General features: G+C 40.6%; 2 protein-coding genes across 3 annotated transcripts; both read left to right on the top strand.

Annotated features, from left to right (window-relative positions):
* The first annotated feature begins 1,228 nt into the window (after positions 1-1,228).
* Positions 1,229-11,114, top strand: gab3 (GRB2 associated binding protein 3). Of its 2 annotated transcripts, none has more exons than XM_047606977.1 (10): positions 1,229-1,537; positions 4,498-4,798; positions 6,714-6,870; positions 6,968-7,416; positions 7,551-7,600; positions 8,454-8,703; positions 8,920-9,010; positions 9,232-9,313; positions 10,086-10,202; positions 10,495-11,114. In XM_047606977.1, the coding sequence occupies exons 1-10, from the start codon at positions 1,382-1,384 to the stop codon at positions 10,612-10,614; spliced, it is 1,773 nt and encodes a 590-aa protein (XP_047462933.1). In that variant the 5' UTR covers positions 1,229-1,381; the 3' UTR covers positions 10,615-11,114. The 2 variants fall into 2 exon arrangements, with proteins under 2 accessions (XP_047462933.1, XP_047462934.1); XM_047606978.1 differs by having other exon boundaries at positions 1,232-1,537; positions 10,498-11,114.
* A 303-nt stretch (positions 11,115-11,417) lies between these two features.
* LOC125021806 (APC membrane recruitment protein 1-like) lies at positions 11,418-17,972 on the top strand. Its single transcript, XM_047608023.1, has 2 exons — positions 11,418-11,889; positions 13,469-17,972. Exon 2 carries the CDS (start codon positions 13,571-13,573, stop codon positions 16,607-16,609), a length of 3,039 nt encoding a protein of 1,012 aa, XP_047463979.1. The 5' UTR covers positions 11,418-11,889; positions 13,469-13,570; the 3' UTR covers positions 16,610-17,972.
* Positions 17,973-18,068: the final 96 nt, after the last annotated feature.

Raw genomic sequence — 18,068 nt, 5'->3', positions numbered from 1 at the left:
TGATAAAGGTATCATCGGACTGAAAGGCCCGGCTAACCTTTACACTGCTACCAGTACCGCTGTTCTTGCTACGAGTCTTACTTTCGCATTAAGATATTATTAGTGTTGTAATACTCCTGCTGCTGCCTGTGCTTATTTGATGTGTAATTAGATGGCTTAAACCATGACTACACAAAATATATTGCTTGAGCTAATGTGTTTAGGCTACACAGAAAATACAGGCAAAACATAAAGAACGGTACACTAATTGTACCTTAAAACTCAAAGATAAACTCTAGATTATTCACGATGACTGATCCCTCTTAAAAATGCTATTCCAACCAGCTGCCTGGTTACGTAAGTTTCATATTATCAAATTTTGTGATCTTTTCTTGTCTTGTACAAAATATGCATTTCAGGGCTATACTTCATATTAAGAGGCGTGACTGCTGCAGAAGGTGCTTGTACCTAGGAAGTTACACAACCACTAACCAGTTCATGTAAACGAAAATGTCACAATGCATACAACTTTAGTGCAGAGTACAGATACAGAGCCAGTGAAATATAGTTAGCATCTAACAAGTGCAAGGACGGTATTATTTACAGATGTATGTACTGAAGTGACAGTACTAGAGCTAAGTGGTGCTTTATATATTTGCAGTGTGTGTTATGTACAGAATGTAGAGTGTTGACAGGTTGTTGACAAGACATTTTCAGGATATGGACAGAATCTAAATGGCTGACTGTGTCCTAAGATAGTGTTTTATAATGTATAATTAAGAATATGCATGATCAACATTGGATAGGGGTGTGTGTACTGGCTGTGTTAGTGGTGATTACAATATGTTTCCCAAATGTAAAGTGAGAATCTACTATAAGCCACGATATTTAACTTTAGAAACATGTTTAGTTGCCTAGGTAATCACAATTTACATTACTGACTGTGGCCAAGGGCAGACGACTGGAGGGAAAGTCAAGTGATACATAAGAGCGGTAATGACACTACTATTAATGCAATGGGCTGATGTTTCAATCGGTTAAAACCACTTCTTACTTCTGCAGAGCTCTCAAACCACAGTGGCTGAACCCAGAAAGGAACATGTCAACAACAAAATGAAATGTGCGCGCCGACGTGTGCTCTCATAACAGCGCGCGACTTGGCCACATGTTGTACAGCAAGTCAGCGCGTCTCAGATCTGTCACACCTCTATAATATTTTCCTCTTCTTTAACTCCCCATCAATCCAGCAGGCTTTATCCACTAAACATATAATTGTCTCATTCCGTCTCTCTCCTTCTATACCCCTCCACCCCCCACCCCCCTCTCTCTCACTCCGTCAGTGTGATCAATTTCTTTACTTCCTCCTTTTGGAGTGGCTGAGCTGAATACCAGAACACAGGATATGCTTCACAGCACTCTCAGTTTCACAGCAGTAGCAGCAGCAGCAGAGCCAGCAGCCGTGAGGACGACACGCTCTGCAGTCAAGATGAGCGCTGGGGATGTGGTCTGGACCGGCTGGCTCATTAAATCCCCTCCGGAGAAAAAACTAAAGAGATTTGTGAGTAGGACTTACACATCGGACACTTGTCTTTGTCCTCTGTGGGGAAGGGGAATGACAGGTCGAGCTGCTGAGCCTTGTGTTTGTGTGCGTGAGTGTGTGTTATGATGGGGAATGAGGATTTAGAGACACATTGATTTGTGTGAATTCTTGTGTTAAACTGAGCTCTAATTACCTACATATTGTCTTCCTCATTTCTGTTATAAAGCCTTACTTGTCTGTGGCGTGGCACTTCATAGCTATAATGTATTTAGATAATGGTTATTAGCAATAGGTCGCTAACTGCAGATGTACTTCACACAGACATGGATACGACTCTTAAATGTATGTATATAATAGCCGACATGAACAGCATCCAGCCTTTACTGCTCTGTGGTTGTTGGGGTCATGTGATGATGTAGGTCTGGCCACACGCTCTCTTCTGTGTGTATGTGTTTGTGTATTGTGAAACATGGGAAGTAATGTCAGCGGCAGTCAGACACTTAAGCGACAAGCAGAAATAGTCCAGCTTGATGATGGCTGTTTGCACTTCCTCTGTGTGAACCAACCAACCAACGAACACATGAGGACCATTTGTCAACAGCAGTGCAAGGAAAGGGTGGGTGGAGGTGTGTATGAGTGTTGATGGAGGTTCGGGGCGGGAAACAGAAACTTATTATAGCCATGCAAATGATGTTGATGATGGGGTTTTTTTCTTCACATAGTTAAAGATAGATACACTGTTTGCCTCATTCAAATTTCAGGCGCTGGTTTCTGGCCATATGGAAATTTTAATGATCTTGGTTAAATGTATCTTTTCCTATCGCATGTGATGTTCCAGCTGTATTGATGCCAATGCAGTGGTGCAGAAAGATGTTAAGATGTTGTGTTGCTCAGAAACAATTCAAATACTGTCCGTTGTCCCTGACAACACTGTAGTCCCAGTTTCTGCCATCACATATAATTTAGGATTGAATTTATTTAGGTGCACACATATAGATGTATCAGCTGCTTAATGCATTCCAAGTCACACAAATGTTATCTGTTATTTATCCACTTTGTTCAAGATGTTTAACTTTTAAGATAAGATATTTTATCATGAAGGCCCATTCTAAGGGGAACATACTGAACCATACAGAGTGATTAGTCACTGTTTATGTACATCTAATATTCCCTAGTCAGCATTGTTTTTAGAGCATGTGTCAATCGTCCATACACTCACCCGCAGAAACACTGCAGGTGAAGGAGTACATTTTCTGATATAACAGCCTTGGAAGACCGTTTGTTCAGTTTATGTTGAAGCAGCGCGCAAAGGGTGGTGATTCAACAGGATGAACATTTTGGAGGATGTAGTTTGGGGTGCTGTTAAGTTAAATGCAAAAGTGTTTGTGTTATTTAACACAAACTTGTAATAATAGAAACTTGTGTCGGTACAGCACAATACAATTCAGCAGTGCTACAAACCACAGCCTCCAGAATGAAAACACAGTCAGATCAACAGCTCTCTCAGTTATTTTAAACAAATCTAAATACCATAACCTTCAAGAAGATAATATTTAGAGCAGGGCTGTTACATTACAATGCATTTATTTTCACTAGCACACACAGTGGACTGGAGAATGAGTGTACATTGGTCTTTGAAGACATTATGACCTGCCACAGTGCGTGACTAGGTACGGTTGTATGGATAATACACTAAAAAAAAATGAAATATGGCTAGATTCCATTTAGCTGCTTGAGGTTTGGACATGTGGCTTACTGGAACCTTCGAATCAAGCAGAGCCATAGTTAGTTATACGTCAAAATGTGTCCAGCCTTTTAACTTCTGCTGTGAAATCACCTATTTTTTATAAATATAAACTTCACAAACCTTGAGTGTGAACTCCTCACTGCAAAAAACATATCAACCCAAGGTTTGTTTACGTGCCCATTTACATTGTTGTCATCACAACTGACCACCAGCTATCATGTGACTAGACTTTCGTACTGAGGTCACATGATGACAGGCACGCACCTAATGACGAAGGCGATGAGATGTGGTTGAATGGCCTGGAAAAACGTGATGTGGACAGATCATATTAAGGTAGTGTCTGGAACACACAGGCATAGTTAATATAAAGAGATTATTTTCAAATGAACAACAAACTTTATTCAGTTTTTTACATTCACCAGCTGCTGGATGGGCCTGGGTATACAAATTAAATATACAAATACAGATAGACGCATTTATTATGCACGTCGCAAAAATAATGTTCACATGTGGGACATCTATAGGATCCAATTGCCATCTGCCTAGTTACGGTTTCCTCTTAAACTTGGCAGAAAGTGTGGCTTGTCTAACCATTTCCTGATATGAACACATAACTTACCAACTGACTGGAGGAGAGTACCTACATGCAAAAAGACAAAAAAAAAAAAAAATCTAAAATATCAGGAAAGGCTCAGCCCCAACAGTGCACACAGAGAGACCATGTGTGACATTACGACATCTTTGTGTTATAGTTATAGTGGTTACATTTCACACCTTCATGTCTTTGCTGGCACTTTCTATGAAGCCAGGGCACAGGCACATCTTATTACTAGTAAATCTTCGTCGCTATAAATACCTTTCGGCACAGTTTCAGAATTAAGTTGTCAGTTTAAAGCAGTGACCAAGTACTGTATAAATATCTCTTTCGTTGTGTCAGGCATTTTCTGCTAAATACAGTGAACTTCCCCTTCTTTGCACTTCTGGGAAATTGGAGTTGAAGTTCCGCTTCTGCTGACCATAACAAAAGCAAAAAACTAAAGTTGCACAGTTAGCTAATGTGAACACGAGCTATGATCAGATTCTCATGACTGGTTGTGACTAAAAAAACATGGCAGCGGCGGAAAATGGGAGATGCTTGCAGTCAGAATAATGAATCACCGTGCTTAAAATGAATAATTGTGAGGTGTAAGTTCAAAAGCCCAGACAAACTGTTTGCTCCTTTCACCTGCAGGCGTGGAGGAAACGCTGGTTTGTACTCCGAAGAGGTCGCATGAGCGGTAATCCTGATGTGCTGGAATACTACCAAAGCAAAAACTCCAAGAAGCCGATCCGCACCATCGACCTGAGAGAGTGCGAGGTTGAGATGTTGAATGGGCAACTGCGCGTAAAGCGAGACTTCCACGGGAAGCACCTCTTTGTGGTCAAGACCTCGTCTCGCATCTTTTACCTTGTGGCCAAAACTGAGGAGGAGATGAAAACCTGGATCAGCAGCATCAGTCAAATTTGTCAGTTTGGGAGCCTGGATGATGCAGGTAAACACACAGATTTAAATTCAGGCCACAATCACCTGAAAACATACGCACAGTCTTTTGTTACCTTTGTATGAGCCCATATATACCCAGAAAATACAAACCAAACATTGGTCCTAAAGATAATTTTATGTGTTATGGGGGAGTTTACCTTCCAGTGCGTGAGAGACTTAGACCTCAAATTCCTACAGTGGCCCTTTGAAGGTGAAAAGTGGCCGTGTTAAAGCTGCACTTGGCAAGACTTTTAGCTCTCGCTACACCTATCTCATGGAAAATAACATTGTAGATTTGGACGACTGATCCAAATGAAATTGGTGTCACCTGAGCCCACACGGGAAGTGGTGAACTGAGAAGAATACTTTTTAAGGTCACTGGTAACGTGTGTGATGCTATATGGCTTTTGGTAAAAGCATTACCCACTAGTCAGCTTTCAAACATCAGACACGAATGCAGAATTAATGTTGAGAAGTTTACCATCTAATTTTCAGACAACTCACTCTTCTTGTAAACCCAAAAGATATCAGTTTCCAACGTCCATAAAATGACGCACAAAACTAAGCAGTATAAGTAAATAGTACCTTGTGTTTATTTCATCTAAGTTTAAAAAAGAAAAATCTGAGATAGAAAATGATGATTGGGAAAAGTAAACTATAATCTCTGTAAATAGTCAGTAGTTATGGTTGGAGTGGTGGGCTTCAAAAACATTAGACTGGCCAAAAAAGCCTGAACACATGCAACTATCTCTGCGTGTTCAAAGAACGCTGTGGTTCATTTCTGGTCAACCAACCGAATGATAGATTTCTCTATAACTGAGCTCCAAAACCCACATACAATTGCATGTCATCGGATTGTGGTTAAAAACACCCGATACAAATCATATCTGCTTATTTTTCTGCCGCAGCAACAACAAGGAAATGCAGCGCTTCTACAAACATACAAATATACACACATGTATAAACTACAGTGTTTTTGACACCACTCTGAAATAAATTTAGATGTACGCTCCAGTCAAACAGTGCTCGCGGTTTAAGAACAAAATGTGACCTTGCATTTTATCAGGGATCCGAGTGTTGTCTGTGCACAGAAGATGTTTCCAGCTGTTAAAAATGTTGTCGTTCTACATGCTTTGTGCCACACAGTCTAATGGTGTATCAGAAGAGATCACAAGAAGTTATCAAGTTCATGCCACATTAAAATGAATAGATAAATACTAACATTTCCTTGCGTTGGGATTCTGTTAGATTTTAAAGGAGGCTTCAAGACTGTTAGAACACCGTCATCTGCATGAAGGAGATAGAGCAACGGCACAGAGCGGCTGATATGCTGCCCTGTGTGTTGCTGTAAATCGTATGTGCTCAGAGAAACCCACACAAGTAGACAAAGTTTGTTTTCTGTTTTCCCAAGTATGTAGGACAGCAGATCCGTCCTGGATCTCAAGAGTTCCGTGAGGCAGCACCTCATAACTTTTTCAAAGCAATATAAAAGCCACCAAGGGAACAAAAACATCTTTTAAAAGACAGTGAATGTTTCATGAGAACATGTGAAGTCTACTGGATTTTATTTTATTTTTTTTAAATGCATCATCTTCAGGGATAGCCTTGACTCGGCGGCCTTGAGTGAAATGGAATGAAATGAATGTCTGAATGAGGGCCAGCCTGACTAAAACAGAGAGAGAATATATAAACAAAAGAGGGAACAGGTCTCAAATGCGTCTCCTTTTAACGTGCCAGTAAAGAAATAATGAATACCATTCCTCCTTTCACATTCACCTGCTTCACTTACGGTGTGGGCAAAGTGAGGACAGCTTGGAAGGAACCAGTGTGTGTGTGTGTGTATGTGTGTGTGTGTGTGGTTTGCCTGTTTAAGTTGGCCTTCAGAAGCTACATTATCTGTGTTTCTGTCTGCTTGTTCTCAACAGAGAGCTCAGAGGAAGGCTTTCCTCTCACCCCAAGCTCCCTTCAGCTGACACCCGACAGCTCTGACCGAGCATCTGTAGCCAGCCAGCCGGACATCAGCCATCCACCGGACTACCTCTTTCTCTCACAATGTGAGACGGGGAGTGTAAGCACTAGTAGGTGTGTACGATACGGAAACATTTAACACACACACTGAAATGATAGGAGCAGTCCATGTTTACCAAATACAATGTTTTCATTTTTTCCCTATCTGTAGACGTGACAGCTTTTCAAACTCCGAGATCTCTCTGGAGCAGAAGTCAACAGACGATGCTGTCAAGGACATTTGCACTGATTCCTCATCATCCTCTGTCTCTCACGCTAGCCCAAGCCCATCTCTTTTCCCCCACGGAAGGTTGACTAACTCCCCCTTCAGTGCCCCATGCGCCTCTGTAGCTTTACCATCATCTTCTTCTTCTCCACTACTTCCCGGACCCAAAAGTGTCTTCAAGTTTGACAAACCCTATCCTTCCACGCCGTTTGAGGCAACAGGAGATGGACTAACACCCCCTCCACTGCCACCAAAGCCCAATCACCTGTCAGAGCAGCAGTTAAGTGATGAAGGAGCTCACAGGCCAAGAGCAATAAGCGCGTGGCACTTCCACAGCAACAATGCATTATTTCCCCGGAGGACGTCACTTTCGAGTCTGGACCATTTCAGAATAGGTAAATCTTCAAAATGAAGCTGGCAACCACCAGAAAGAACCTGTTGTTTTTGTGGGAGGGCTGCATGTATCTACAACAACTGAGTGTGATGTTTGAAAAAGTGAACTAATGTCATTTTCAATTATTTTCTTTAGGAGAAGCTGACGGGAGGCAGATGAGAAACCGGAGGCAAAGTGTTAATTTGGTAAGATGATCCTCAGCAGACAGAGATAACAAAAATATTTTTCTTTATGAGAGTCAGATAAGAAGAGTTTGAGAAGTGACGTAGCTAGTAGACCATCTTCGGCTAAATGATGTGACTTCCTAGTTTGGAAGCCACTCCCACGTCCACCACCCCAAAATTATTGAGACGGAAAGTTGGTCTGTAGTTGCTCTAGTCGAAACTGACTGTACCCCAATCAAATCATTTGTATTTAAGTATAAAAGCAGTGTTGTCATACACATCATCTGAGTGCCATGGCGTTGAATTTGTTTACAACAAAATGGCTTTGATTTGGTTGTAGGACTATCCAATTGCAGGCATTGGTGTTTCTTTCTCTGTATCGGTTGAAGCATGACCCTGAATTCCAAATAGCGTGTTACCAGATTCTGATAAGAACATAGCTAATTACTTCCCGGAGACAGGGCTGTAGCTGGACGGTACATAGCTTAGTGTAGCTGCAAAGTCCCTGCAACCAGCCAAGAAATAAAAACTTTCCAACACATAACCCCCAAATTATGACACATCATAAATAATTCCCTGGTGAGGGCCAGGCCAACTATTTGCCCCGTTTTTACCCTTTGCAGAGGAGTTGCATTTCCTAAAATGTCAAACTAGTGTATGTTTTTAAAGCCACTGTAAGATTTGACTAACCACGACTCTAGTGTCCATAAGTGTTAGTGTCACCTCACTTTAAATAAATAAAATCAAAATAGCTTAAGAGATGCTATATGTGTTTAAAAAGCCGTCTCATATTGGTATTAATAAATGTTCCAGCTGTACTACAGTGACAATGCAGTGAACATGTCTAATGTCATGGTGCTTTGTCTTTTGGCAGCCTTGTTTTCATACCACACAAGTTCAAAGCTACCAGGATGAGTCATACGTCCCCATGGCTTCCCCCTCACCCTCTATTCCTACTCTTGAATCAACTGATGGTTACATCCCCATGAGCCCCAGGGCATTCAGCTTCCTCAACCCCACCAGCAGTACTGAGCCCTCCTCGTCTCTCAGCCCACTGATGTGTCAATCTGGAGATGTCACGCCGCCTCCGATACACCGACACCTAAAGCCCCGCTTGAGGAGAGGTGAGAGTCACACCAGGCCTGACTGGCTTACGTTAAATATTTGGCACTGTGTGGAAAACTGAGCTGGGCTGGAAACGTAGATGTATTTAAATGAGGATGAGTTTCGTCTATATATACGCCCACACTGTTACATGCTAATTTGTGGGAAATACCAGTAGAAGCCTCTGAGCCTGATTTAGAGCCAGTTCTGTAACTTTGTCCTTTTCTGGTTCACAGCCCGACCCCCACCCCTTGACTTGAGAGGCCTTTCTACAATCACAGAATTTCCCACTCATCTTCCTTTGAGCAGAGCAATGACTGAATCATGGTGAGGAAAAACAGTTTAAAACAAGTCTTTTACAGCAGTAGATAATAATAATAATAATATACTGTATGTTGTCTATGAGCCACCTTTGGCTTATGATTAAATACAATTAAACCTCAGATTTTAGATCGAACTAGATATGGTAAACCATATTTTTGTTTGATAATGCATACAGTATGCTCCTGTTTGTATTGTCTGTCCTAAATTCTTTTCACTCTTGGCAGCTTTTCAGCAAACTGTTTACCTCTTGAAAAATCTTTGAATGGGGACAAGTCAAGAGATGAAGTCACAGTCTGCTCGGCAATGGTAAGATTTCTATTTAGCTAAATCACAGTTTACTGTGACTCAATTGTGCAATTTTAACAATACTGCTAAGAAGGGAATTACATTTTAGAATTAGTTTCCGGAGCTTATTTGACTGTTGTAGCATAAACAGATGCTGATCTTCTGCATCCTTAGTTTAAGGTGTAGACATTATTGATAAAGGTATCTCTGATGGTAATGTACAGCATATTCACTGTGTAGTTCATTAAACTAGTTCATCTTCTCATCTTTCTTTGTCATGTAGCTTGAACTAACATGTGGTCCAGTGACTAAAAATAAATAAATAAATGAAAAGATGTGGGATTTGATAACAATCTAATTGTGTTGGCAGATTTGTGTTTACATGTTTCACATATCAAGATCCGTGATGTCTGCAGAAATCATTAAATCATTGTGAATTTTCGTCTGTATGTGCAGTACACTGTAGTACAGTGTGTAACCAGAGCATTCTCTCGATAATTCTGGACTTCAAACAACTAAATTCGACAATCTCTTGTAATTATAAATTAACCAAAATTTCACACAGCTATAAATGTGCATGCAGCAAATTCATGCATCGTAAATCATGCATATTGAATTATATGCATACTGCATAAAATTGTGTATATTTACTTAGTGTTTATAATAATGCTTTCAGAAAGGCATGTCAGTCATGTGTGTCTAGACACTACTTATATGCCTTTAGTATTTCAGATCCTTTAAATGGCTACAAGGATGTTTGAACGGTCTCATCATCTATTTCTTTCTCTGACAGGAATCAAGGCAGTTTGGTCTCACCTTTGATGGAGTGGTTCATCCCTGGATGAGAAGCTCAAACCTCGATTATTTGTCACTGGATTTCAATTCCGCCTCCCCTTCTCCTGTGCAGAAGGTATGCTTTGATTAATTAATTCAATTCTATTAATTCAATTAAGACATAAGGGTACTATTATGGCATTGATGAATGTAACATCTGTATGCCGGACAATGAGAAATGCATGATAGCCAAGATTTGTACATTTCTACAGTACATTCTGGAGAGGCAGCATGAGCAGAACCATTTTTTTTTAATTATTTTTTAATTTTGTCACAACTCATCACTGTCTTCTCATCTCTCTCTCTCTCTCTCTCTCTCTCTCTCTCTCTCTCTCTCTGTCTGTCTGTCTGTCTGTCTCTCTCTCTAGCAGAAGCCCTTTCTGTCTGATGAGCACAGAGTGGATTACGTACAGGTGGATGAGAAGAAGACTCAGGCACTTCAAAACACCAAAATGGAGTGGACAGATGTCCGGCAGTCAAAAACATGACTGGAAAATACATGAAGGATAAATCAGAGAGACACACAAAACAACTAAGACTTTTAATATATGAAGAGGACCAAAAAAGAGCACTTTTAAAAGAGTATTATAATACAGTTGCAAGAATATGTAAGCAGTCGTGCTCTTTTGCAAAGAGGAAACACAAAAATGCACAGCATAAACTATGTGAACCTTCTGTGGAGCTGAATTGTAAATACTGCCTGATCATGCACTCTTCACTGTGATTTTTCCGTAGCATAAGCTTTGACCAAATTGCGAGAAGGGCGTTACATTGCATTAAAAAAGACTGACTGTAAATATGTATATGTATAATAATTATGGTTGTAAAGATATTTTTAAGATAAAATGTTTTATATATTTCTTTCTCTCATTATGTGGTGAAATGATCCTTCCTGAACTTTTTTTTTAAAAAAAAAAGAAAAAAAAGCTCTTCCAGGTCTAACTTTAAAAAATTGAATAAAATCACTAAAAGTGCTTTCATAAAGCCACACAGCATGTTTAAGTCTTTGTGACAATGTGATGTTGTTTGCAACACTCTGTGGTTACAACATGCAACACACTGAGAAAACTGTTGTTTTACAACACAACAAAGTGATTACATTTCTAGATAGATAGATAGATAGATAGATATTAATAAATATACAACAAAATATTATTGGTACTATGCATAGTAATATCCAAATCCATATGTATTTTCTTTCTTTCTTTCTTTCTTTTATTTATTTATTTTTTATTACCATGACTACTAAGCTACGTGTTCTGCGTGTTACACACATGTTGCGTCACTAACATGCGCCGAGGAGTCGGGAAAGGAGATTTGGGGAAAAAAAATACCTCAGAAGTCGGCAGTGGAAGTCATCATCTGGCTTTTGAATGCTGGGTTTTTTTGTGAACAGCTCGTCATGCGTGGCTACACTACACACAGTAATCTTATCCCGGGTTGACCGGCCTAGTGATTTTTCCAGTATATTTCTTCATACGGTGTGGTTTAACATTAGGTCCACCGCTAGTGAGGCTCACATCACTAGTAGCTGCAGGACACACACACACACACACACACACACTGGTGAGAGTGGTTTACGTTGTTAGCAAGCACCCCAGCCATCCAGGTAGCTGACGGTAAATGAAACCATATCTGAGGGAAGCTACTCCGGGGCCCGAGGCGACCACAACGCAGCGACTGTTCAACAAGCTACCATAACACTAAGGGCTAACTTCGCCTCCTGGTCAGGAAACCACCGCCAGCTCGGCGCGGCTGCAGTGGTAAGTTAGTTGACTTACAAACTTGTCCTGTTGACGCGCTACAATTGCATTTAGTTCGGTTTTACACGGGAACTGAGGGCTTTGTCAAAACTGCTTAATGTTGCTGTCTGTGTTGTTTGCTAAGACAGCGATCTACAGCGGTGTCAAACGCGTTTTTAGTTCGGGGGCCACATTCAGCCCAGTTTGATTTTAAGCGGGCCAGACCAATAGCACAACAGAGTAATAACCTATAAGTAACAACAATTCCTGTTTTTTCTATTTGTTTTAGTGCAAAGAAGAACGAGTACCCCTGGGCGGTATATGAGACGGCAGTAGCTTTTTGAACCAATCAGAGCTCCGTACACGAGTTGTGTTTGAGTAAACAGAGCCGACACGTTTTTTTTCAAAGCTAAAAATTTCAGGCGGACCACAACAACTTCTTATTTTTTAGCTGTGTACCAAATTTGATTACTTAAGGGCAATACTACTTAAAGTGATTATGGCCTTGAAAAGAGACCAAGACCATGCATGTGCTCCAAAATGTCCATGAACAGCATTCAAGTTACTTTGGATATGTCCAAACTATCATTGAAAAAAAAATTTAATTTCTCAAGAAAAATAAGTGCAATTTGGGCTCATTGCAGTCTGCGGTCTAGTCCTGGGTCTCGGTGTTGTGTTCTGTCCACTTCTCAGACTAAACGGTGGAGATGGCAGTTATTTTCATTGAAAAATTGCAGTCTTCTATGTAATTTCACACTTTGTAAATTCATGCCGCCGGCCAGATTAGACTGTCTGGCCGACACTTGTGATCTAAAGTATAAAGTTAAGCGTGGTCATTATGGCACAACAAATGGTGCAGCTGCAGCATGAAGTAACACCTCAAGTCTGTTGCTTCATCACATGGCCTTTCAATCCAGTTTTCAAGTTTTATGTTATCTTTGATCAACATTCAGTCATTTATATATACTTGAGAAGTGAGAATTGAGTACCAGTAATATTCTGTTGTCCTTTGATATATAACTAGCATGTGTGCATGTTTTGATATATAGAAATATATAACATAAAAAGCACATACCCCTATCCACCAGATTCATAGCTGTAATATTACACAAACCGAATTAGACATTACATTTGTCTTTTCTTCACAAATGAAGTAAAAGTACTTAATAAGAAGTGAATTCCTTGGGTATTATTTAGCCACCAACAATCTCGAATAAGGCAGAAAAATAGCACACAAGTATAAAACAAAAAATAGGGCAAACACATACATAAGCGCAAAAGCACAGACGTCAAAACAACTACTACAAATCCTGATTGCAGCGTATGCTTATTACTCACTCATAAAACTCACATTCAAAAAGGAAAACTAGGGAAACTCTAGGACAGGTTTACTTAAAGCAGATGCAAAGGCAAATTGATATTTGCAGTAAAATAAGCAGTGAGATAAGAAAGTGAAATACAGTTTGCAAACTCAAGGCTTGAGAAAATTGTTGCAAGCTACAAGATGTCACTGAGAGTCATCTTGTAGCTCTTGTGCAAATGAGGATAAACATCAGTGTTGTGTGACTAATAAAGATTGTGGTCTCGACGTTTTTCACAGGACTTGCATCAGATGAAGGAGAAATCCACTGCAGTCAGATGATTTTGAAACTTCAGCCGTTATGTCTTCTGTGAAACTTGTGCTTCTGTGAATGTGGCAGCCATGGCTTCTCGCAAGGTACATGAGCTACCAAGTGACACCAAGGAGTCACCTTCAGCCGCTCAACAGCTTCCCCGGTGTGGCCCTGATGACATTGTGGAGGAGCTTCAGCCAGATACGACAAATGTGACAGTGAAACCTCAAAAATCTGGAAAATTCAGGAGGACTGCCCTGACATTTTTTGGAGTTCGTAAGAGTATCTGTATTTTACCAAGTTTCTTTGGAGGCAGGAGTAAAAATCAGAACAAGTGGTCTTCTAAGAAAGGAATCAGTAAAAGCAGAACACATGATGGGTTAAGTAAAGTTAGTCATGATGACAATCTAAGAAGCGGGTTTGCCTCAGCTGGAGATTTTGAGTACCACAGCCAGAGGGACGCTGCTGGAGATCTCCACAGCAGCTGTCACAATGAATGTAGTCATACCACTGCCGACCAGAAATCACTGACTCTTGGGCGTCAGAGAAGGGGCCTGCGAAGTTTTTTTCACAGTTTTAAACATCACAGAAACCATAGAAATGATGGATTGGATAAAACTGAAATGATTGCAATGTCTTCTCCTCCCTGCAAGAAAGAGGTGCCTGTTGTCCAGGACAACGCCCACAAGTTTGTCACAGAGTGCCTGGGATCTGAACCAGATGTGCCTGATTTTGCAGATGTTATATCCGATATTTTCACTGGTCCTGAATGTAGTGAAGCAATGGCACTAGAGAAGAGCTTGGAGAAAGAAAGCCCAGTATCTGAGCTTGGAGATCAGGTGTGTGACGGTCAACTGGAGGAAATGAAGTTGATGGCTATGGTTTCCAGGGACTGTGAGGAGATGCCTAGAGGTCTCAGCGAGCCTTGCCTAAAACTTCACTCGACGTCTGAGCCTGCATTGAAGCCTGAAACTCCTACCGGCTCTTCGGATCAGCTGAACCTGATTTTTGGAGACGTTGCCTCATTAAAGAGCTTCGATTCACTCACTGGCTGTGGGGATATTATTGCAGATCAAGAAGATGACAGCATCACAGAGAGCACAGTTTCTGGTGAGAGGAGCAGAAATGGAGGAAAGAGGGCCTCTTGTTATCTTACCTATCAGGGTGGCGGGGAAGAAATGGCATCACCAGAAGATTTGGATGAATCGTGTCTTCATGACTTTTGGGGAAATACTGCTTCAGAGGAAATGTGCTGCACTTGCAATCCAGACCACACAGACGTAACTGCCGAGCTGACTAGTTCCCACAATATGGACTTGCTGAACAGCAGCAGTGCACAGCAGGCTGGTGGCATAGACACTTCCTCAATTGCTGATGTCTTAACTCCTCAAAGTGAACATCAAGAGTCAGTTCCAAACAGTGATGAGGGATACTATGATTCAAATACCCCTGCGCCAGAAGAAGGGCAAGAAAAATCTGACAGATTAAGAAGCAGTAGATTACCCAGGGACAGTTACAGTGGCGATGCCCTCTATGAACTTTTTGCACCTGATGAGAGTCTCATCAGTCCACATTATGAAAACAAATCAAAGCTACCCACTTCTAAGCAGTGTGACTATTTAAGTGAGGCACCAGATGTGACAGATTCTGCCTTTGTTCCAGAAATGAGCAGATTGCAAATAAGTCCTGAACTGTACGAAGTTCATGATTTTCTAGAGATGCCAAGCACATGCAGTAAATCCCCAGAGTCGGCGCAAAATACAGTTGGCCGCCAAGATCTCGGAGTCAATAAAAATTGTAATTTGATTTCAAAACCCCAAGCATCAATCAATAAGAACAATTTAGAACTGGATATATTTAACAAAAAGGGAAATGTGCTCTCTTCCACGGAAAAAAGAACAAAATCCAATGGTTTATCGTGCAGTAGCACATCTGACCCAGACTTTGAAACGTTTTGTGAATCCAAAGATCTTGAGGAAAACAAGCCCGTGGCTCTACCATACAGAAATATCAATTCTCAGTCTGAAGATTGCAACGACTTGGATGATGGGCAAACTGTGTGTTTCTCACAGGCGCTTGTGGACTACACAAAACACGCTCAAATGCTGAGTAACTTGCACAACAACTCGGACGGTTTGGAGACGAACTCTGCCTTCACTCCAAGCATGGAGGCCTTACCCACCATAGTCACATTTGATGTAGTGGATATGCATAATGAGGGCCAATACGATGAGCAGATTCACATGGAACTGGAGGAGGACATTTCTTCACCATATCAGGAGTTTGAAGAAAGCTACCTACAAAAAGATGCATTTGCTGACTGTGATTATCAAATGTTAGACCTTTATGAACAGAATCTGATCAGTAATACATGGGCCGTTACTAGTCTCCCACGGCACCTAGGCCTTACAAGGGTTGGGCAGTCCGTGCCGAGCGCATTGTCCCTAGACAGGAGAAGTAGGTCTCTGGATAGAGAAAGCCTTGAGTTGAAGACACCTGAAAATTGCAGAGAGAACCGGGCTACTAACATTTCCTGTCCACAAACTGATTCCTCACCATATTATAAACCGAATGTAGCCATGTCGGCATCTGAAGTTAGAGATGGTAACAGCATTATGGCCTTATCATGGCAAACAAGGTCAGAAATGGCTTTAAGTCTTCCTCATACAGACGGGGAGATCAATCAAAAGCTCCAGAGCCTCAATCAGACCCAAGTAAAACGCAAAATATTTTCTAGCTCATCCAACAGTGATTTTTCAAACAGTAAAGCCCCATGTGCTTGCTCCAATGTTTCAGACAGATCATGCTGTGATTTCGTTTCACAGAACACAGAGCTTTACAATCGGCAGTGTCATCTTCCTCTGCAGTCGGATTCTTGTTTACCTCATGGCACCTTTGTTTACTCTGGAAGGATGGACAAGGTATCCGATGATATTGATGATGATGATTTTTGTAAGCCTGCTACTAATTTGCAATCTTATAATCAAGGGAGACCAGTGGCTAGTGGGGAAGGTATGTCCCAGACAGGGAGTCCTCTGAATACAGGTGTGTCTAAAGAAGAAATCCCCCCCAGGGATGTGGCTTTCCCCGTGGCCTGCAACAATCTTCCTGAGGCAAACTTTAACTGAGAATCTTTCAGTCTACGTTTAAGATCAAATATACACGTGCCAATGAGTGCTTTTATGTTTATCCAAAGGAGTAATTGTTGCAAAATGCACAGCAGATTCCTTTGAAAATTGTTGTACACTGTGATGAACAGAAAGAGGAACTGACTTTTGAAATGTGGAGTGTGACATACTGCGTCAGATGTTCTGCGTTTGCACATTAACAGTTGCTTTTTTGTACTTAACACATCCGCATAAATTTGTCCACTGATGGTATTCAGGGGAGTAATTGTTTCATATGCTTTGGGAATGTTCACAGATTTCATCTCATTAAGCTATTAATGTACTAGAATGTTTATACCCATGTGTAGCCTCAGTCTCCAGGTAATGACACACTTTATTGGGTGGGTTTTCATCAGCCTGGTTTCCATTGTAAAGCTAAACACGGCTGACCAAGTCCTGTTTTGCCAGTTGCCTCCAAACACATGAATGCTTATGCTTTAAATATCAGCTTATGTTTGTGTTTGAGACCTCTTCACAGCCTCTTTGCCTAACTAAGGTTTACTTTATCCTATTGTGACATTGAAATTTAATCTTTCATTTCTTTAGCCTACTCTTTTGACTTCACCTCAAGAACAGTTCTTCCCCTGAACTCAGAACAGGATTATCAGGAATAGAAAATATACAGATGGACTGATAGTTCTTGCATGTCAACTTTAGCTGCCATTTCATTTACATACTGTAGATAGCTTTGCAAGGCAAAGCTGATGTATTTCCTTAGAACACTGCAAATTTAGATAGCCGGTTGTACGTAAGACACTGAAGAAATAGTCTAAAAGTAGTAAAGAGTTCAGGAACCAAAAAAGCTGAAGTACTGGATAGTCTCAGAAGTGTGTTTGATGAGCAAAACAGACTTTATTCTATCCCATTTCTGAACAGCTTGACTTTCTGTGATGTGCAAACCTATCAAAATGTATGCACTACATAATTGCATTACTGTAAGCTAGTGGAACGAACAAGTTGTTTGATTTTGTTTGGATTTAAAATGAAAATGTCGAAAGATGAACTAGTACTTTCACTATGTCATTTTCTTGTGATTATGTCAGTCAAAGCTTAATCAGATGTCAGATGATGTAGTTTTTTATAGTGTAATATTGAACAAACGTCAAAGAATTTGTATTTATATTCTCAGCTATTTGTATTCCGAACTGATATTCTGAATGGTCTCTATTCTTTTTCAGTTCTGTTTTTTTTTTTTTTTTTGGTATTTTTATTTTTAGAGTTACATACGTGTTACACTTGGGGATTCTTCTTGAGAATCTCTTACCGTTTTGTCAGAGTAGAATGCCGCCTTACACAAAAAATAAACATGACGAAGTAACGTTGACCATTTTTCTGTTTCCTTTTACTTGTTTGACCAAGCAATCATCATGCTTAGACGTGTTGCAAAAGAGCATTAATACTGACACATAAGCAAAGGAAA

Source organism: Mugil cephalus, chromosome 15 (genome assembly GCF_022458985.1).
Source record: "Mugil cephalus isolate CIBA_MC_2020 chromosome 15, CIBA_Mcephalus_1.1, whole genome shotgun sequence".
NCBI lineage: Eukaryota > Metazoa > Chordata > Actinopteri > Mugiliformes > Mugilidae > Mugil > Mugil cephalus.
This window is presented reverse-complemented; position numbering and strand designations above follow the sequence as displayed.